The sequence below is a fragment of the Tyto alba genome, unplaced genomic scaffold, assembly GCF_018691265.1.
Source record: "Tyto alba isolate M040663 unplaced genomic scaffold, T.alba_DEE_v4.0 Super-Scaffold_38, whole genome shotgun sequence".
Classification (NCBI taxonomy): domain Eukaryota; kingdom Metazoa; phylum Chordata; class Aves; order Strigiformes; family Tytonidae; genus Tyto; species Tyto alba.
Window position 1 is genome coordinate 21942584 of NW_024881313.1, and position 22461 is coordinate 21965044.

At 43.1% G+C, this 22461-nt stretch overlaps 1 protein-coding gene across 3 annotated transcripts in view; it reads right to left on the reverse strand.

Moving 5' to 3' along the window:
* Positions 1-4965, reverse strand: part of PIP4K2A (phosphatidylinositol-5-phosphate 4-kinase type 2 alpha) — a 121170-nt gene extending 116205 nt beyond the window's left edge. The window contains exon 1 of one of the 3 annotated variants that reach the window (XM_042801806.1): positions 4647-4965. In XM_042801806.1, coding sequence (XP_042657740.1) covers positions 4647-4787 — 141 coding nt within the window. In that variant the 5' untranslated portion in view covers positions 4788-4965. The remainder of the gene's footprint in view (positions 1-4646) is intronic. The other 2 variants (XM_042801807.1, XM_042801808.1) reach the window with 2 other exon arrangements.
* Between the last annotated feature and the right edge of the window lie 17496 nt (positions 4966-22461).

A 22461-nucleotide genomic window follows, 5' to 3' on the forward strand; every position in this document is an offset into this window, starting at 1 on the left:
GGTATAAATAAGTGAGCTATTTACATATTTGTCTGGATAAAAGTTTGTAACAGGAAAGACTAGCATGCTAACGAAGAAAAAGCCCCAAACCAAAAACTGACAAGAACACAGACATTTTATAGCTTTCTGTGGAGATACAGGAGCTCTCCTAACATAATCAAATATATCCTAGTATGTATGAGGGAGAAAGATATATTTACTTGTCACATTTTTTTTTTCCTCCCCACTTCTAACTGTAACAGTGCACGAATCCAGGAGTTACGCTGGTGGATAGAGGAGTCCCACAGCTCTCGCCCCTTTTATTATTCTGTCCTGGTGTTGTTCCACTTTTGTTAAAAAGATCAAACCAGATTACAGCCAAGAGTGCAACAGTAGCATCAGGCTTACAGTGCTTCATGTGAGCAGCTGAAGGAGATTGTGGAGTTTATTATCTGTTGAATTCTTCACCCACAGAAAGTCCAGTCTTCCTGACGCACTCTGCAATATGCAGGCAGGGAGAGTAGTAATGTGATCCCTGTATTCTTATTGTTCCACTTGCTTATTAGGCAGCAAGTGCCATTGAGAAGTCAGGCGCTGTTAAATTTTTAGATCAGCCTGTAATCATCCAAGAAACAGATGGCAATTACAGACTCCAGGGGCTGGGGGGGCAGGGTGTATGTGTTTGGTTTTGGTTGCCTTTTTTTTAAAAAGAAAAAATAAAAATAAAAACAAAAAACACTTGTACAGTATGTTCAATAACCTCATTATGCATTCATTCTCTTCTAAATATATTTAATTTAACAGTTGACACAGTAGATGGTGCCCAACAGTCCATTCTTTACATCAAAATTAGTTACAAAAATCCCACTTCTATTAATTTTCTTCCATCTTTGGGAGTGATATGTTTTGAAGGACCTAAGCCTAGCTTCCTACAGATTCTCAGCCTTCTTAACAAGCTTCTAACAGAAGCAGGCAACCAGCACAAGCGAGAGCAGACTCACCATCATTGTGCCTGGCACAATCATCATAGGCTGCAGGAAACACAATCCCTGGCTTTCGTTTTTGGCACAGAAAGCAAGGAGGGAAGAATTACTTCCAAAATCACTGGGCAAAAAGTTACATGCCACCTTCCTTTCCTCTCCTTTCCCAGTTATTGGAAATCCAGCAGCAGTGCCAATATGGAGGTAAGAATAAGGATGTTATTTACATCAGTTATAAATGCAGTATTATTACAACTATGTTAACTAGCTAAAAAGATAGCTTTAAGTCATACCAACCACCGAGTTTAAGTATTTGTTTCAGTAGCACAGCCACATTATCTTTGACACGGGGTAAAAAAACAAGATAAAATTCAACTCAAAATGATGGAGACACCTGCAAGATCCAAGCATACCAACAATTAGTCTTTACTACTATAAATCATCAGTATTATAATCTCATCTACAAAATGGGACACAGTTGCTTTCCCTTTCACTTAGCAGAAAGTTTCATTCAACAGCATATTTCAGCATACCAAGGAATTAATTTACAGCTCTGAATGTGAGCACATATTTTCTTGCTTCTTAAGGTATTTGGGTAATGTTTATGTTTTCCCCTCACATGCCCTTCTAAGTTATTACTAAATTTGACTGCATTACCAAACAGGATTTTGCATTAGGTATCTCTCTACTTCTACCTAAACAGTAACTCAGGCCACCAAAGCAATTTGCTTACAGTGTCTTGTATGGGGGGGGGGGGGGGGGTGGGAGGAGGGGGAGGAAAGCAGCGTAGGGGGTATAGTTTATAAGAACCTTGGGTAACAGACACCTCCCTGCAGAATTTTTTTTTTCCTGTTAAGAGTTCACACCTTTGCAGTAAACCCTCTGCTTTGTGACACTGATGCTCAAAGATCTTCCTTTACAGAGTTGTGTTTCCTCCTAGCACAGGAGAGTTATGAGAACAGTTCTTGTAACTTTTTTCTTAGATGGAGCTTCTTCACACATTCAATTTAAAATATAACAATCCTCCAAAAATCAAGTATAGCGGTATTTTGGCCCCAAGATAAAAAAGTTTAAAAGCCTGCAGAAAAATCTGCTTTTCCCTTTTTCTTCACCAAGTGCTTCCTTCCAATATATGCTGCATCCTGTCAGAAACAGGAAAACTGCATCTCAGCCTCACCACTTGAATACATACTTTTTTTCCAAGACAGTTATAAGACTCAGAGTCTGCTATTGTCTCATTAATTGATATGCACCACACTGGAAGCAATCTTAAATACAATTTTTCAGATGACTATGTTCTAAGTTTATTTAATTATTATCATCATGAACTATGATCTGTGCTCATTTCCTAGTCTAACCTTTGCTTACGGATTTATTTATTCTGCTAAAAAATCTAAGGATCCTTAATGCCTGTTCTTAATGAATCCATGCATGTAATTTTTATTTCTTCCATGAGAAATTCTTATTCATGATAAGAGAGTCCAGCCACACTGAACACTTTTCATTTGCTGGGCAGGGCCACACCAAGCATTACAAACTGACATGGTAAGCATCTGACAGAGAAGCCTGCAACACTTCCATGCTGCGCTAAGAAGTCGGCTAAGAAGAGATGGTTAGATTTGGACACATTGAATTAACTTTTCCCTCGTGCTCTCTCATTCAGAGGGATTTTGAGTTCATGGGGCTCAAAGCATTATTCACGATTACACCTTGCAGCAGGGTAAAGAAATGGAAAAATATATGCAGAACACGCAGCGGATTCTCACACCTACAACCATTATCTTCACAAGAACAGGGAGCTGCATTTCTCTGAGCCTACTGTATTGCTCTTTGAGCCCTCCCATGAAAGAACTTCAGTTTACAATTTTTAATGATGTGCAGGAGCCAGTACACTTCTTTATTACATTTTCTTATGGGAACAGCTATGTACGCCACAGTACATGATCATAGGAATCATGTGCAGTGTTGTGTTTGTCACTAGTTTGTTATTATCTGTACTGGAAAGGTCTTTCCCCCGAAAGTACACATGTATGAATAGCAATGAGCTGTTATTGCAAGAGGAAGATCTCTGTTCTCCTCAGAGATCTTTTCTCTCTCTCCCCAGGGAGACAGCCGATCGCTAGGGCACTGCCATTCAGTAGAAGTCTCTCACTCTGTAATTATCAGCTCACTTTCTTTCATTAAAGAGGCCTATATGGGAATTTTTCTGTAAATAATGCTAGCCACTAAAGAAGTAGCCAAAGAAACTCGTATATTTATGCCCAATTCTGGCAAACAGCATATGGTGCACTTCAACAATTAGAGGTCATTTTGCTTTGTAGATAAATATCTAGTTTCTTATCAGTTCATGACATAGGATGTCACTGCTTACAACCGACCTACAAAAAACTTGAAATCCTTTGTCACCACTTCCTACTGATTCACAGGGCTATCTTAAGCAGGCTAATTTAACCTCACTAGAGCTTTTCCTCTGCCATCCATACCACATTGGTACACACAGTTAAAGCATTTCCCCTAGATCCTCACTTCAGGCACTGTGCTGTTTCACACAGATCTAACAGTGCTTAGCCTCGATGCTCAGCCTTCAGGCTTTGGGCAAAAGCTACCAACATGTACACAAAGAAAAAAAAACCCACAGGATTTGGATGTGCAGGAAACAAAAGGAATAACAAGTTAATACTACAGACTGCTTTACCTGTTTCATGAAGCTGTTACAAAATCTGTAGTCTAATCTCAAATTGCACAGTCAGTTATTCTTGCAAGACCTTACGCAGCAAGAAGAACTAACCCATATAAACCCACCATTTGGACATACAGACTTTGCACCATCAAGAGAAGATAGTAAGCTTTTGGCTTAACTGCCTGAATTTTGGTGATCTTTGGGCTCTACACTTTTAACCTGCCATGGCAGCTATTTAAAGATGTAAAGCTGCGACTTGAGCCTCATAATGCCCAGACCATGTGACATCTTTACCAGGCTCCTAATTTTAACGCTTGACAGCAGCAGTTCAACACTACCGCACCCGGTACAGGGACTCTTTTGAAGACAGAGCAGCCCATCATCCGCAGGGTGATATAGCACTCCGCAAATGTTGCAATTCTGCTGCTTTACCACATCAAAAAATCGGCCCTCCTCCCCTCCCCCAAGCGCACGGTTTTGTCAAGAGACACTTGCTTAAGAGAACTGCGCGGAAGACGGTAAAAACTTCGCCAGTTACACGCTAATAACCGGGTCGTGAGGGGGCTTTGGGGGTGCTTTTTTTTTTTTTTTTTTTTTTTTTACCCGCAGTACATTTATGCAACGCCCGCTCGCGGGTGGCGGCAGGAGCGGAGCGGCTCAGGCTCGGCTTGCAGCACCGTCCCCGCACGGGCACCACCCGCCCGCTGCTCAACGAGCGGGACCGCGGATCGATAGGACGCGGGCTCCCGCAGGCATCCCGCCACGCCACGCCACGCCGCGCCAGGACACCGCAGCCTCCCCCGGCGCCCCCCGCCCGCGCCCGGTAACTCGCTCCCAGCCCCCCGCCGAGGCGGAGGGCGACAACCGGCGGGCGGCTCCCGGCGGTGCGTGCCCCCCCCCCCGCGGTCCTGTCCCGTTTCCCCACCCCCCCACCCCGCGGGGGGTGATGCCCCGGTGGGACGGTCGGTCGGGTCGGTCGGTCGGCGGGTTGAACCGCGGGCGCTTACCGAGTGGTTGACCCCCCACATGAGGACGCTGAGCAGCGGGTCGCTAGCCCGGAACAACTTCACTTTTTGCGCCACGAAGTGCTTTTTCTTGGTCTTGGTTTTACTCGCCATGACGGGCACGATGCTGCTGGGGGCCGCCATGGCGCAGCCGGCGGCGGGAGGGAGGGAAGGCAGGAGAGAAAGGAAGGGGCGAGTCAGCGCCCCAGCCCCGCGGGCAGGCGACCGGCGGCGACGGGCTGGTAGCCGCGGGATGCCGCGCGCATCCCGGCCTGGCCGCCGGTGCCGCGCGCTGAAATGGCCCCGCTCGCGCGCCGCGGCCCCGCCCCCTTCCTCACACCGCCCCCCCCCCCCTTCCCCACACCCCCACCCGCGCGGGGGAGCCGCCGCCCGCCACGCACCGCGCCGCCGCGCCCCGCCCCCGCAGCCGGCGCGGGAACGCCGGCCGAGTTTCGGTTCCTGCTGCCCCACTGCGCATGCGCCGGCCTACTCTCCCCCACCACCACCACCAGCCGGGCCCGCGCCTGCGCGGCCGCAGCGGAGAAGGCGGCGGCCCCCGGCACTCGAGGGGGGCTGAGCGCCGGGGACGGGGGGAGCGGGGAAGGGGAGCGTGGTCGCCCTTGCTCCCTTCACTGAGGGGAGAGGGGCCTTTGGAGACAAAACCCAGCTTGGCGCCCACCCGGGGAAGAAGGTGGCTCATGTCCCCTGCCCACGGCCCCACTTTCCACCCTCTTCTCCAAGCCCGCTGGGAAACAAAACCTACCATCATCCTAACCTTTATCTAACTAATCATACACACTGTCGCTTTGTGCGGTTTTTGTATTATCAACTCAAGTTTCCAGGTCCCCTCCCCGTAAAGAGACCTCTAGGAGCGAGAAGGGCTCTCTGAGGTTAGGGCTGTGCCAATGGCTCCTGACCTCACTCTGCAAGCTGAGCAGCTTGCTTCAGCTAGCATACCCCAAATACTGAAAATTCCATCTCCTGCAGAAGTATTGCACCCCTATAAACGACCCACAGCAAAAAAAAAAAAAAAAAAAAAAAAAAAAAAAATCTTTCTTAACTGCTTTTATGGCGACAGAGGATGTGGTTAGTGACAGCATCCTGCAAGGACACACCTGCCCAACTCGGAAACATTGTGCACAGCATCCACTTTCCTCCCCTGTATAACAAGGAACCCTAATGATAACTGCAGTCACTGTTCAGGGTTGATACACACAGATCGTAACACAGTACATACATATTCTGTGCAATTACAATAAGTCAACTTCTGAATCATACGAACTGACCTGCCTTGCTGCAGATCTTGCGTTGTCCATCGGCTGAGCATTCAGCAAGGCAACCAGATCCTTGGGGACCTGCAAAAGCAGGGCTGCACCATGAGGGTGGACAAACCAGCAGCTGAAGGTCATTCCAGTCCAAGAAGTGCCCTCAGCAATGGGGCCCAGTCCCACAGGGTCCACTCACAGCGGGTAGAGCCAGGTACTGGCAACAGCACACATCAGCAATCCCAGAGGATCTGAAGCGGTGACCAGGTCTGTCCAGGAAGGCACAACATAGGCACAGGGTCCATCCAGGAGGCAGGCCCAGAAACAGGGCTGCAGGCGAGCTACCTACATTATAAGGTCAAGGTACAGCCAGAATATAGTGCTGGAGACAGGTATATCTGCAACATAGCTCAGGCAAAGACCTAAACTGAGCTCTCCCTGTGCTTAAATGGATGTCCTGGGCAGGGGGTGCTCCCAGGTGAAGCTGCTCAGGGCAACTAAGGTCAGTCAATAGGTGAGCTCAGGACCCTTTCACAGCTGCTCATAAATTTAACACCTTGGTGCACCAAACACAGTTGTTCAGGTGTCTTGTCCTCTTGATTTCTCTTCTGCCTTGGAGACCTCAATAGCAAAGTTATCTATCATGTTGGAATCCAAACCAGTAGTGTTTAATCTCCCTCCTGCATAGAATCAGTTACTGGGTTTTATTATATGATTCATTTTCTGCACCTTCTGGAGAGTAGGAGAGAACAGAGATGCTATATTTCATTTCTATATTTCATTTTCTTCTGATATTTTTTTTTTTTTTAGAGCAAGGAGTTACTTAGGAGTTACAGAGAGACTAAACTGTAATTTTTGTTCTTGAGAATAGATTCAACAACAAAAAATTCCCTGATATTTCTACTGCAGTCAATGGAAGCAGTTGAATAGTCAGCACCTTTGAGTAAAAGCAGGTCACTTAAATGTCTAAATATATATTTGAAGTCAGACTTTCAGAAGAGTTCAGTACCCATTTTATTCCTTACATTATGCTTAGAACATGACATCTGAGCATGGTACAATGCTGCACATATGAACGTGACTAACATCTGTCACATACATGTCTTTCATCTTCTTTACAGAGTAAATCCACACAGTGAAACATTTTGGTTTATAAATGTGTAATAAACCACAAATATTTTGTTAGGTTTGCTATAGAGAAGGCAAGGCTGAGGAAGGAAGTTGTTCTTTTTTTCCAGAAGACATTCTTGTCATCTTGGCCTAGATTCTAAAGAACTCTTCCCTGAAAATATGAATCCTTACCAAGGAAGGTTGTCTTATCAGAGGAGCAAAAGATGTTGACCATAACCTTTACAGCAGAATTAAAACAAATCAAGGGCCTGGGCTATCTTCATGACAAGGTCTGGGGCAAAAATTTGTTGTCTCCAGTTTTAAGCACCAAGAACAGGATGGTTGCCTGTACCTGTCTACTTTGTATGCTGTGGGCACAGGTTTTCCACTGAATCCGTGGTACACATGCAGCTGGACACAGGTACTGCTTGAAGAGGCAAAGCTTGATTGCACTTACAGCCTACACTCCTCTTGAGAAGTCTTTCTGGCTGTTCTTTAACTGGAGCCCCAGGCTCGCTCTTTCCCTCAACTGAAACCCTACCTCTTAGAATAAAACTAACCAGAAGCTGAGTCTGGGACCAGGTCTTCCAGACAGTGCCCTCAGTGAAATGTTCTCTCTGCCCCATTTTCTCTAACCCACAACTTTTCTTTTCAAAGCTCCTTTCTAGTTCCACTCCAGCTGCAGCTCTAGGCCCTCTCTTTCTCTCAACCCTAAGTTTAACCTTCAGAGAAACCATACGCTGGGCTTTGGACATGGCCTCCAGCCAGTGCCCATACCAGGAAGTTCTTGCAGCCAAGTTCTCCTTGCAGCCTACACTTCCCCAGGACAGTCACTTTCTAGCCCCAAGACAGCTGCAGCTCTTGTTTCTTTCTTTCTGTCAACCATAACCTCAAACCTCACCCTAAACCTTACAGTTGTGTTGAGCCTTAGACCTGGCCTCTCAGCCAGTTCCTCCACCTAAAAGTTTCTGCAGCCAAGTTACCTCTGTGGCCCAGCCTTTTCACTAGCAGCTGCCTTCAAGCCTCCCTCCAGCTGGAGCTCTAGGCTCTCCTTTTCTCCCAACACAAACCCTAATCCTCACACTAGCTGTACACTGGGCCTCAGACCAGGACTGCCAAGCAGCATCCACAACAAAATGTTCTTGCAATCGAGTTCTTCCTGCACCCCACACATTCTAGGCCCATTCTAATTGCAATACTAGGCTCTCTCTTGTTGACAAATTTTACCCTGAGCTGTAACTCCAACCACAACAGTAGGCTGAGCCTCAGACCAGACAGCCCTGCAAAGTTCTCCTTCAGCTTAGGCCACCTTCAAAGCCCCTTTCTAACTCCTCTCCAACTGGAATGCTAGGCTCTCTCCCAGCCCTGACTCTAACCCTGACATAAATCTTACTGTATGCTGCAGCCCTCCTTTTAATGTCCACACCGAAACATTCTCCCAGCTGAGTTCTCCTTGCAGCCCAACTCCTTTCTAACCCCGCTCTTCCTGCAGCTCTAGGGTCTCACTTTCTTTCAACCCTAATCCTAACTCTAGCCTGTACTGGGTTTGCATGGCAAGGTTTTGGTAGCGTGGGGCTACAGGGGTGGCTTCTATGAGGAAATGCCAGAAGCTTCCTCTATGTCAGATTGAGCCAATGCCCGCTGGCTCCAAAATGGGCCGGCCACTGGCCAAGGCCAAGCCCATCAGCGACAGTGGTAGTACCTCTTGGATAACATACTTAAGAAGGGGAAAAAAAACCTCTGCAGCTGCAGAAGGAGAGAGTAATAAAAATATGTGAGAGAAGCAACTCTGCAGACACCAAGGTCAGTGAAGAAGGAAGAAAAAGAGGTGCTCCAGGTGCCGGAGCAGAGATTCCCCTGCAGCCCGTGATGAAGACCATGGTGAGGCAGGCTGTGGCCCTGCAGCCCACGGAGGTCCACAGTGGAGCAGATATTCACCTGCATCCCAGGGAGGACTCCACGCTGGAGCAGGTAGATGTCTGAATGAGGCTGTCACCCCATGGGAAGCCTGTGGTGGAGAAGGCTCCTGACAGGACCTGTGGAAAGAGAAGCCCACGCTGGAGCAGGTTGTCTGGCAGAAATTGTGACCCCTTGGGGGACCCACACTGGAGCAGTCTCTTCCTGAAGGACCGCACCCTGTGGAAAGGATCCATGCTGGAGCATTTGTGAAGACCTGCAGCCCATGGGAAGGGCTCACATTGGAGAAGTTTGTGGAGGGCTGTCTCCCATGGGAGAGGCCCCATGCTGTAGCAGGGGAAGAGTGTGAGGAGGAAGGAGCAGCAGAGAAAATGCATAATAAACTGACCACAACCCCCAATCCCCATCTCCCTGCACCGCTCGGGGGGAGAAGGTAGAGAAGCCTGGAGTGAAGCTGAACCAGGGAAGAAGGGAGGGGTAGGGGGAAAGAGGGTGTTTTTAGATATATTCTTATATCTTATTATCCTGATCTGATTTGATTGGCAATAAATTAAATTAATTTCCCCAGGTCAAGTCTGTTTTGCCTGTGATAGTAATTGTTGAGTGATCTCCCTGTCCTTATCTTGACGCACGAGTCTTTCATCATGTTTTTCTCCCCCTGTCCAGTTGAGGGGGAGTTGATAGCATGACTCGATGGGCACCTGGCAGCCAGCCAAGGTCAATCCACCACACAGCCATATCAATAAACCCAACCAAAGGTTGAACCTTGACTAGAACGCACCAAGCCAAACCAAAAACTTCTGGCAACCAAATTCTCCTTGCAGCCTACACATCCAGTTATCCATTCCTCCCTAGTCTCACTGCAGCTGGAGCTCTTGGCTCTCTCTCTCAAGCCTAGCCCTGACTTTAAGCCCAACCAGAGGCTAAGCCTCAGACATGGCCCTCAGCCAGTGCCCACAGCATAAAGTTCTTGAAGCCAATTTCTTTTTGCAGCCCACTCTTCACTTTGAGCCCCCTCCAATGGCAGCTCTAGTTCTTCTCTTGACTTTCTCTTTTTCTCAGCCCCAATCATGACCACAGGCTGAGCCTTAGACCAGGACACCCCACCAGTGCCCACACCAAAACGTTTCCCCTTCCAAGTTCTCTCTGCACTCCACTGTTTTTCTCTGAAGCTCCTTTGTAACCCCATTCCAGCTACAGCAGCAGGCAGTGCTTCCCTCAACCCTAATCCTAACTGTAGCCCTAATCCTTACTGGAGGCTGAGCCTTGGACACAGTCTCTCTTCAGACAGAAACCTCACAGCCCAGGTCTTCTCTTTGTTCTTTTATGCCTTATGGACATTTTTGTGCATGTGTGAGGGAGATTTTTATTCATACAGCTTGGCATAACATGAAAGTTATATTTCAGTCCATTAACAGTTTTTTACAGCATGACACTGTGAGTATATGTTGCAGTCAGCATTCATGGTGCATATACTGTATTGGGAGATGAAAGACCTTCTGGGACAGCATTAAAAAACTTAAGAGCTAAGACCAAACCTGGTTTAGTGTTGCCTGTAATGCATACAGAGAGACATCTCTTAGGCAGTGTATCTCCACAGCTGCATTTATGCTGCATTGCAGATGAAACTGCTTGTTTTACTTCACAGATAACTCATGAGCAAACTAACTTAGATGAGGTGATGATGGTCCAGGCACTGACAGGAGACTAAAGGGCCAAATTATGACAGTAAGACCTCTTCTGAGGTTGCAGTGGGTCCTTAGCTGGCTCTTTGAAGTTTACTCAGGATCTATAGGTTCCCATGTTAGTAGGAACACTTACAAAAATAGAAGAGGAGATTAATTCTCTGAATTACTATGCCTTTCAAATCCTAACTGGCACTTCCTACTCAACTTTAAGGAAATCCACCCCCCACAGATACAGAAGTATTTGAGACTCCTTCAGTGTGTCTAGAGTTTTTTGATAACTGAATGTAAAGCTTTTGCACTCCATAAGGAGTGAAGAGGGGAGCACAGTCAGGGTCAATTCACAGTGCATGGAGACTTCATTAAATAGGTGTGATATCACCAGTAGACTAAGCTAATCTTTTTGCAAGCACAGAACATGCTCTGCCTCTGATGAAGTAGTTTACTGTCCTTAATAGAACAGAACGTATTTGGAAGCTTCAGTGGAGACCAAAAGGAAGATCCTCTGGGCTCGCAACAAGTTTCAAGATGGGCTCAGGGAAAACTATTTTGTTTTGTCCTGTCTGCTTCAGTTTTTTTCTGCCATTGGTACTAAAATTTCTGCTTCATCCCACTTTGGGTGCAAGTTGCGCTCAGCTGGAAGCTGGTAGACAGTGTAGAGAGAAGAGAGAATGATCTAGCAAGACTGTGCTAATGAATGGCTGTCCTTGACTGACTTCATCAATAGTCAGAATAAATTAAAACAAGGGTGCGAGCGCTCAACTTGAATTTTAAGAAAAGCCTAGCATTAACCATGACTAGCAAGCTCACTTCTAAAATCTATTTGCTCTTTTTGATGCTTGCCACAAAGTTTTGTTTAGCATTATTATTTAAATATAACACTTGTTAATTTGTTACTTTATTCCAGTATGAAAAAAGTGTATGAATCACTTGCTTTTTGTTTCACTGGTCATCAAGAGCAATTCTACTGGGGAGTTAGGGTCTCTAATTTTAAGGAAGGGGATATCACATAGTTTGTAAGTGAGGCTTTGCCTAGCTACTGGAAGGTAATATTTCCCTTTACAATTATTTTCTGCAGCTGCAAAGAACAGAAGGCCCACAGAGTTTCCCTGGGCCAACTGCCATAGAAACTAATTTCAGCTAAGGCAGACTCATAAATTGTTCCATTACTCTATAAATTGGTCTGGGCACATGTCACTTCAAGCCAAGCTGGTTTACTTTAAATATTGCCTGTAGTTCTAAAATACTGCCACTTTTTTAACAAACACATCTCAAAGACATGACAAAAATAAATAATATTGGGAGTAAATCTTCTACAAGAGCATGGAACCTACAGGGATGTCAAATTATTAACCATTTTATTGGAAATACATAAAGACCAGACTAAATATTTTGAAGACAAAGCCTTTCATTTGTAAAACAGAAAAGGAGAAATTGAAAACCAGTATCTATAAACTATTTTAAATGCAGACTCTTTAATTGCCCTGTACTCAGTAACAAAAATACAGTCTGTGTGTGGGAATGATTACTGGCAACATGTGTTTACAGGCAGAAAGCATCACCTGCCAGTTTTCAGGTGTGCCATCAAGAACTACAGCATTCACAGAATTTCACATTATTACAGAAGATTCCCAAGAGTCTATGGAACAAAAGTTAGAATTATTAAAATTAATTTACAAGCATCAGTGTGGTAATTTATTAAGCAGAAAGGATTTTGATATTTCATTTTGAGTACTACCAATTTCCTTCTGTTCCTCAACACTACATAACCAAAGGCCTGCAAAGAGACTATCAGCCCCAATTAGAGATCAGGCATCTCTTTCTTTTTTTGTTTGTTTGGGTTTTTTTAAAGGTGAAAAAATAGACAGCCTACTCCAGTCTAGGCTTGGGAAATTAGCTCAGCCAGGCGAAGCTCCTTTAGTCACAATCCTAAAAACAGTGGAAGCCAGGACAGCTTCTTTTCACCTTGTTCAACCCTCCATAAACAAGTCACCGAAAAGTCTCCCTGCGATCAGCATCCAGCAGTAGCAGCGTCCATTTTAGTTCAAAGAAAGTCAATTCTCCCCAGGCAGAAAAAGGCTAAAGCCCAACTATCCCACTCCCTCTGGGGCCCTCCGCTTCCCTTTTATGACTTCCCCCACTTAGGCAGCACAGCTGTCAGTTCCACCTCCCAGCAGTTTAACAAGCCACAACTGCCAGGTTTTGCAGCTTATATAGTCTTTAAGGGCTAACCTCTTCCTTTTTCTTTAGTGAAGGCTTTTAACCCTTTCCAGGTTCATAGTGACTACAGCTCAAATGTCTGAGCTGTTTGTGTACAGCTTTCTAGAGTAACATGGATTTTCTAATATCTCTCTGTCGATCCAAACTCCTGTTTTATCAGGTGTAGTGAGCTGGGAAATTGCAGAACTATTCCTGCACACTGTTGCTCCATCTGGGGCTGAGAGGGCAGTGTATAAAACAATATATAAACCTTTTTTTTTCCCCAGCAAATAAATAAAAATTAATAATTTCACTACTGAAATTGTGATATTTTATGAATGGTATCAAATACAGGTAACCTTAATAAGGACATTTTGTACATAAGTGTTCTTGTTTATTCTTCAACTTGAAAGGCATTTTGCTCAACATCAGGTAATAAATGTCACTTTGAACAATCTATTAATTGCACTTGTGCCTGTCTAAAAGCTGATTTTTTTTTTCAAAATTTGCTCTTTTTCTTATTGAAAAGATTTTAAGCTTCCTGTATCTGGTTTTAATAACCTTTAAAACATAAAGGGACACACATTTTAATAATAGATTAAGAAATGAAATGTAGTATTTAATTTCTTTAATTGCTCATCCTCTAATTAAAAAAATGCTTGGTGCAGATCTTATGTTATTTGGTAAAAAACACTGTGAGTTCCATTTTCCTCTAGCTGTTATTATTTGTAAAGTTTCAGAAGAGTTTTACTTCCTGCTACAGCACTTCAGCAGCCTTTTCCATTTGTAGCCCAGAAATACAGCTTCCTTAGCATGTGCCATTTTAGCGTTTCTTGCTTACTGTGGTTAATCACAGGAACTACAATAGCTGAAGAACTTAGAGAGCTACAGTCATTCCCAGATGTTCTAATTTAGACAGTTGTCACTTACTGAGGCTTTTGTTTTAAGAGAAGGTTATGTTTGCACACTCTTCCAATGCTGCTATAGGACTTTCTAGCATTTTTCTTGTGGAGACATTGAAAATCTACACTAATGCCAATTAGGTTAGCCCTGGAAAAGTCTAGTGAAAGTCCTGGAAAAGTAAGATACAAAGTTTTTAAAGCTCAATTTACAAAAATATTCTCTTATTTTGGATGCCTCCATTTTGGACAGAAAACACCGGATACAGTGACCCTGAGCACTGACAACAATAACTGAATCTTGAAGCTCCAGGGGCACAGTCCTTCTGAAAACCAGGTCTTACATGTATCCATGTGGTATCTAAATGAAGTAACATTTAAAACATCTGGCCCTACATACATTTAAAGAATTCACATGGTCAGCATTTCACCACACATCAGTTTGCTCCAGACTTCATTCCAGTTCTGAAATCTCCACAGAAGGAAATCCTGCAGCCTTCCCCTTTTTGGGGTGGTTCAGCCTTATTGCAGCCTTTCAGTACTTAAAGGGGGTCTTATAAGATGGATGGGCACAGACTTTTTAGCAGGGTCTGCAGCAATAGGACAAGGGGTAATGGTTTTATACTAAAAGGGGTAGGTTCAGACTAGATGTAAGGAAGAAATGTTTTACGATGAGGGCGGTGAAACACTGGCACAGGTTGCCCAGAGAGGTGGTAGATGCCCCATCCCTGAAAACATTCAAGGTCAGGTTGGACGGGGCTCTGAGCAACCTGATCTAGTTGACGATGTCCCTACCCATGGGCTGGCCTGGATCACCTTTAAAAGTTGCTTCCAACCCAAATTATTCTATGATTCCAGTGTTCAGCCACCTGCACAGGGGCAACATTTTTCTCTATATCTAATAATAATTCCCCACATTCTGATTTGTGTCTGTTACTGTTTGTCCCGAGAACCTCTCAGAAGAGCCTGGTTCCATCTTCTCTATGCTCCTCTCCCATAAGGTATTTGGAGGCAGCAGTAAGACCTTCCCTTTGCCCTTATTTTTCACTGTTGAACAAACCCAGACCTGTCAGCCTGTTCTCACGTAGCATGCCATGCAGCCCCACAACCATCCTGGTGGCCCTCCACCGGGCTTTGCTGGTATGTCAATGCCTTTCTTATCCCAGCTACCTCCAAACTGGACACAGCACTCCAGATACAGCCTCACAAGTGCTGAAGAAAGGTGAATAAACACTTTACCCAAACAGGTGGCTGCACTTTTACAAATACAACCCATTTATTCTGTCCCAGATGCAAGATCCCACATACTATTTGCCCTTGTTGAACTTCAGGAGTTCCTGTCAAATAGTTCTCCAGTTTACCCAGACCTCTTTGAACAGCAGCCCTGTCCTCCCAGCATGACAGCTGCTCCCTCCAATGTTATATTACCCACAAACTTGCTGAGTGCACTCCATCCCACCACTCAGGTGATGAATAAAGTTATTAAACAGTATTATCCCCACTATGAATCCTTGAGGGATGCCACTTGTACAACCAGTCACCAGTTCTGTTTCATATTGTTGATTACACCTCTTCCAGCACAGTGGTCCAGATGATTTTCTACCCATGTTATCACTCACTTACAGAGTCCATACCTCACTAATTTGGCTGTAAGGAGATAATGGGAGACTGTATCAAAGGCCTTGCTAGAATCAAAGTAAACAACCTTCAGTGCTCCTCCCTTCACCCCAGAGCAAGTCATCTCATCACAGAAGGCAATCAGATTGTTCAGGCATAATTTGTCCTTGATAATTGTGTGCTGGCTGTTCCCAGTGACCTTCTTATCTTTCCCGTGCTTGGAAATGCCTTGTAGGAAAATTCAGTCCATAACATTCCCAGGGAGCACAGTTCATCTGAGTGGCTTGTACTTCCTCAGATTCTCCTTCTTGTCCTTCTCTAAGACGGGTGTGAGTTTACATTCTTCTTTCTTTATGGCTTGTTTGTAATATCTTATTATTTCAGTCAATTAAAAAAATTACAGTGTGACCCTAATATGCTATTAGAGGGTTAGAATCTATCAAGTCTCCCCTTTAAAGAAATTTTATATTCTAATGTAAAAAACTTGCAATACTTAGGTTTCGGTAAATTATGATATGGTTCTGTTAGAGAAATTTTTACCCTAGATAACAATCTTGTCTCAAATTCTTTTGATTTGCATAACAAATACACATTTTTCCAAGAAATGAAAATGGAAATTAGGCAAAGTCAGTTCCTTAAATCTATTTTAATTACTGAAAAGCTTTCCTGATGCCAATAGACATTTAAATTATTGTTTTATATAAAATAAATGCAAATAATCAACTTGATAAACACCAGACTAGAGGAGAAAAAAACAAATTATATGAAGAAAAACTTGTCCATCTTAACTACTTTGTAATTACTATGTAAAACTCAAAGGAGTTCAGAGAAAATTAAACTCATTTCACGTGAGAGCAGAAGGAAGATTGGTGTAAGAGCTGCTTAGGCACAAGACTGATAGAGATTCTAGCAGCATCTCCAAGAAACTGCATAAAATTCTGTAGACCTGAATAAAAAGAAAGGGTTTTCAGTGTATGGTAATGTGTTGCAAACCTGTGATTGGACTTATCTTTGATATGATGAAGCAGCTGCAAGCCACAAGACCACCACTGTTTTATGTGAGGCAGTGGTAGGTTGAGTTCAGTTTACTTAAGCTCTTTCCTCTTGTACATGTTTGAAAATACATGTGTATGAGGCCTGATCAGCACAATTCCTTTTTGTTAATGTTTTGTAATTAAATGAGCAGTGTAACTTTTAATGTATATAGTTAAACAAGTGCAGAGGTGACGGCAGCTGCTTATACTAAACAATTTTACTAGCCAAGGTTGGTTATTTCCTGTGCTTAGGAGAAGCCGCTACACCATAAAAGCACCTTTTTACACGTATGACATCCTCTACACTAAGAGATTGTAGAGCATTGCCTATTCTGGTTTTAAAAAGTAGGTTAAACCAAATAATTGCAGCTATTGTAGAGCTGAGGAGATGCCTCTTTGCCCAAGGTTTCTTCCTTGGTAAGCTTTAGCAGTGGAGGTGGCACTTCCTGGCGATCATGGGGATGATAACATACTGCTCAGTCTGCACATGTGGCTTGGTGTCAGTAACCAGAGTCCTGGTATGAGATTAATTAGTAGAGATTATTAGTGTTGTTCAAACAATGTGACCTGTGTGCCGGCAAAGCTTTGATCATTATACAGTGTCATAGAAAACTTCATAGCAGTCGTCAGCAGCGCATCTCCCAGGTTTGTTATCAGAGCTAACAACAGGCTTTAGGTTCCTTCAGTTTCACTAAGGGAGCATGGTAATTCCTAGGCGTTCAGCTTTGGAGAAAGCCAGTGGTCCCATCATGAAAAAAGAGCCATTCTAGGCAGAAGACTGATCACTTTGCTCCAAATTGATTGTGTTACACCACTATCAAAATTTATTCAATATTCAGTGGAGGGCTTGGGAAGGCAGATATGGCCAGGGCTAGGGCCAGCACCATTTACGTAGTAGTTAATGTTTTGACAAGTGAAGGTAGATTCCCCCCATTTTTTGGTGGTGGTAAAATTATGGTTAAATAATATGAGCCATGCTTTATTTTAAACTTAAAGTGACACAATATATGTATGTGATTTATAACAGCTTATAATTGGTTATTAGTGTATTCCACATTATTTTTAACTACTTTTCCTACCTATTTTCTTTTTCAAATGTTCAAGAATCCAGTTTGTATTTATTTTGCATGAGAGCAAAATCCAGCAGAGAGTAGATGTACAACTGATGTAACACAGAGGAAGGCAGGGTATAGAATTATCCATGTGAGTTACTACAGGTAAAAGGGAATGCCTTTTCTATGCACGGAATACATCTCAACCCTAGCTAATTCCTTTTCTTACACAAAAAAAGCATAGTTCTTTTAAAATCAAAGAAGTTACAATGATTAATACCAGAAGAGCATCTTGTCTGTGATTACATATGAAGTAGGTTTGGTGATTAATTAGTGGGGAGGAAAAGGACAGAAGTCACAGATGAACAACTGATATATGCCCAAAGCTCTCTCTATAGTTTTACATATACGAGGCGGGTAGGATTAGAGTGGCAAAAAATGGAAGCAAAAGAAAACATCCCACAAACCACAGCTAATTTGGCCCTCAACTTTCTTACGCTGACACTGCTTCTACATTTGCAGATGAGGTTGCATCCACATTTACTCTGCAAGGCAGGCAGAAAGGGCAGCTGAGAAGCTTGCAAACTGCAGGGTAGGTGCAGTGCTGCAGGAGTTTTCATATTGATATAAATGACAGCTCTTTGATGTTAGGTACTGCACAGTCCTGCAGATATTAAGGCAGAGTTCCCATCCTGTGTTGAAGAACACAAGGAAGCCAAGAGGCTTTGTTTTGCTTTGAAGCAAGTATGAATAAAGACTGTCCATGAATGAAATATTCATGCATTCCAGTGTGTTTTTAAGTTCCTGGAACAGCTATATTTTGATTTTAGCTCAAGAGCTTAAGAAATGTCTTAAACTACTGCCCCGTGGTAGGGAAAGGCTCCAAGGCCTAAAGGCTGTGCTGAATACAAGAGGCAGAATATTGGTGACACCGGACCAACACCACACTTACTGTTGCAGACCCTACTTTTCAGTGCAGAACCAGTATTTACTGACAGAAAATTGTCAAAACAAAAATGAAAGTCAGATATGCTTAAATATTTGTGACAGGGGAGGAAACTATTTCCATGCTGTTCAGTTTGCAGACCACATGGTTTCTGTTCAGGTTCCCACAGGGAAAGCAGGGGAGGAAAGAAAACCTGTAGCAGATTGTGGGGTCTCCTCCATTTCCAAAGCAGAGAAAACTCCGGCAAACATAACCATGTAACCTGATATTTGCATGTCCTTTTCCCTATAATTTTGTCTGTTTAATATTGCAAAGGAGAGGCTTTAGCCATTCTTACACATGGCAAACAGGTCAGCTCTTTTCATGAATTGGTGGGCAGAATCTTTTTTTTTCAGGATTATTATCTGACTGCTCAAGAATAGTGTGAAGACATCGTTTAAAAAAAAATCACAAAAAAATATTGTTCCTTGTCATTTATTGCTTGCACAGCTATGCAGACACACATACGCAAATACATTAGCCAGAAAGAAGGACTGTTGCAGGAAAGAGCTGACAAAAAGGGAAATGAAGGAGAGACAAGTAAATAATACAATGAAGAGGGAGGGAGGTGTTTTCTTTCCTCTTCTACACGTTCTTTGTGACAAGAAAATTACTTTGGACGTTTAGGCATTAGATTAGATATTTAAAAAGGAATAGCAGAGAAAGCATGAATGAGACTGATCTTTTGAAACAAGCACTACCTTATAAATGAAATCAAACAGCTTCTGCTCGGACAGTAGGTCTCATGAAGTATGCCATCAAAGTGACCTACTCTGTCAGATAGCAAGTCGTGTTTCTCCTTTTGCTCAGAGCAAAGAAACAATTTGTATGACTTATCATGTCAGTATTTTATTAATTTGTTTTCTCATCCATTACTGGGATATTTTCTATCAGTTACCAGGTTCCTCTTGGCTCTGTCCTTTGTCACATTCTCTGGCAGAAAGTAGTATTAGCTTGAAACAAATCTCTCAGGGAGGAAGATGTATTTCTCTAGGCATTTCAATAAGTCTGAAATATTGTTGCTTCTAACAGTCTCTAAGGAAAAGTAGGAAAAATGCCAAGTATTAATATCTTTTGCATGAGGAACTATTTAAAAATACATGTAATCTTTTGTATATTAATTTGGTTCCTATGAAGAAAATAGTATTTGCACATCAGAGAGCATAGGGTATGGTAAAGGAGTGGTCCATGCTGTGGTTACACATAACAAGCTGGAGAAGGCAATGGAATCCCCTCTCTTCCATACACGGAGAACTACACTGGTCAGCTCTTCACTGCATTTTAGGAGTGTCACAGACACCATCCCCAAGGCACCATTCCCTGACAGTACCTGCTGTCTAGATTGAGAGTATCCCAGCTAGTACATAAGGAAATTATATAGTCAGTTCTTAATGTTCTTCCAACTACCATGCCACTCATTAGTTACTAATAGTAGTAATACTTAAGTAGTAATTACTAATATAGTAAAAATTCAGAAGAGGAAAATATCATTACAAAAGCAGTTAGCAATTTATAGGAGAAAGTAAGTCATTTCTCTGTACTGTTGCTGTGAGATTAGTCCCACATTTAAGTGTTTCAAGAAGTATGCTTTAACAATTTCAGGCATCAGTCTAACAAAGTGGGTAGATGCATTAAGTATAAGAATATAGGATATTGGTGAAAATTTACAGCCTTGTAAATAACATGAACATAAGGGGATTAAGGCTGTTGGCTGAACCAGTTAAAACTCCAGTTTCTAAAAGCTTCACCACTGTCCTGGAGAGTTTCATAACTGATTTCCACGGGAGTAGAAAATTTTGTGGTTTAAAATCTCATCCCGAAAATTGTCCATAAATAAGCAGACATATTTTCCATGATTTCCAGGTGAAATTTGTCAAGTTTACAAGTAATGATCAATCTCAGAACTCAACGTCCAATCTGAGGATTTTTGGGTTTTTGTTTGTTTTTTGTTTTGTTTTGCAATAATTTCTGATACTAAAAATTCAGCAGCATAAATGATACCCTCATTGACTTCACCTGGTCAACTGAATGGATCGAACCTCAGTAAAAAGTTCTGATCACACACAAAGTCCTTCCAGAAAGATTAGCTCTGTACTGCATGTACTCATGAAGCACTGTAACAATATTTTAACCACTTCAGTAGAGGGTCATCACGCCAAATGTATAAAAAGGAGAAAACTGAGGAGAAGGAAAGTGTCATTGATGATATATTTATCACCACAGCAGAAGTGCACTTGAAAAACATTCAGATAAAAAGAACTACCTGAAAAATAGGTGTTCTATAGTAAAACTACTTCAAACTGGTAACTAGAGAGAAGAAAATGTGAATAATGACACCTGAGGACTGGTTCTTTTGATTTCACTCAGAAGAACAACTCTGTGGAGAATTTTGCCCAGAGAAGCATGAGACTGCTTGGGTCACTTGGGATCTACTTACACTGGCCTTGGTAAAAACATATATGCCTTGGAAATGAAAATGAATGATTTTAAGGAAAGGCCATAGCCCAGAATGAAGGGAGCACTGGAACTGGTATGGAGCCAGGTACAGCTGGACCTCAGGGCACAGCAGAAGCCCACACCATGGCACACTGCTGCAATGGGAGGAGGGAAGAGAGAAGAGAGGGAGCAAGCTGCAGGCAGCCTTAATGTCTGAAATGGAATTAAACCCTGTGCCTCCTACCTCTAAAGCTAGAAACTACTGGCTTGGGCACTCTTAGCTTCCTGAAAAGGAGAAATTTCCAATAATTTGGTCCTTTCCAAAATGGACATTGTGCCTGCTGAGCCTTGTTCTGCTCAGAGAAACTTGAAGTTTTAGCTATTGGGTCGTGTGTCCTTTGCTAGGCAGAACCTTGTTGCTATTTTAGGAAAAGTTTTATAAAGTATCCCAAGGGTATTTACTAGTATTATTTGACATTTATAGATCATATTAGCTTTTTAAAGCATGGAACAAATTGCAGTTGACTTGTTAATTAACTGATTTTCAGCAGATGGGGAAAACAGACATTGAGAGGTTAGAATAATTTGGCCGTACAAGTTAATGGCAGTCAGGAACATGAATCAGTATCTTCTGGCAAACAGGGCATGAGTCTCTGCCAACTGTGCCACTGTGACAATATGGGCTTATCTGGTATCATGTGCTCTCTCTCTCCATGTTAGCCTCCTGCCAAGAGGCACTGCGTTATGCCTGTCAGGAGGGCCCTCATCCTGGCACGCGGTATGGTCTGGCCGTAGTCACTGCCCTGCCCCAGCCCTCTTTACTCAGTGAAGGACTATTTTTCATGTACAAAAAAGCCTTAACTGTTGACCTTTCAAGGCTTAAGTTCAAGCTTCACATTACCGTCAAAGGCCTTGCAGACCTGATCCATGGCAATTAGGTTTACTTACTAATGCATTTTAACCCTCAACCCTTTTAGTCACTTTCCAAAAAGTCATTTAGTTTATGAGATGATTTACATGATTCAAATTAATAATTTCTTGAGATCTCTGAATTTCAGCTAAAGCATTTCAGGTATGATGGACGACTGTTCAATACATCCATCTTAAACAGTTTATAATCTATGACTTGGTCTGCCATCACTTTGTTAAAAGCTGTCAAGTCTTCAGGCTGGAATCAGACAGTTCATTTTGCATGTCTCTGGATGACACACAACCTTCAAAGACAGTTTAAAAAAACCTCTCTGATGCACTACCCTTTTCTGTAGAGCAGGCTTACCTCATCAACATCTGTGGAAGCCAACACCAACACTTACCCTACCTACTAGGAAGGATGACATTTTGCAAGGTCAGCCCCTTGTGCTCAATTTCCACTCAACCAGCAGCAGGACTAATTGTACCTACAGGGACAATTGCTGGTGGTAGAGAAAGCCTTGATTTGGGTTCCTGAGCATTGATGTCTAGACTAAAATTGAGATCCTTGAAAACAGTTTTCCTGAACTGAAACTGGAGTACTCAGTTGTCAGTACTTTCCCATGTGAGGGGAAACCCAACTTCAGCAATTCCCAAATCTGCACTGTTTTCACAGGCATTCAAAGCATTTCTCTTAAGACCACTTGGCC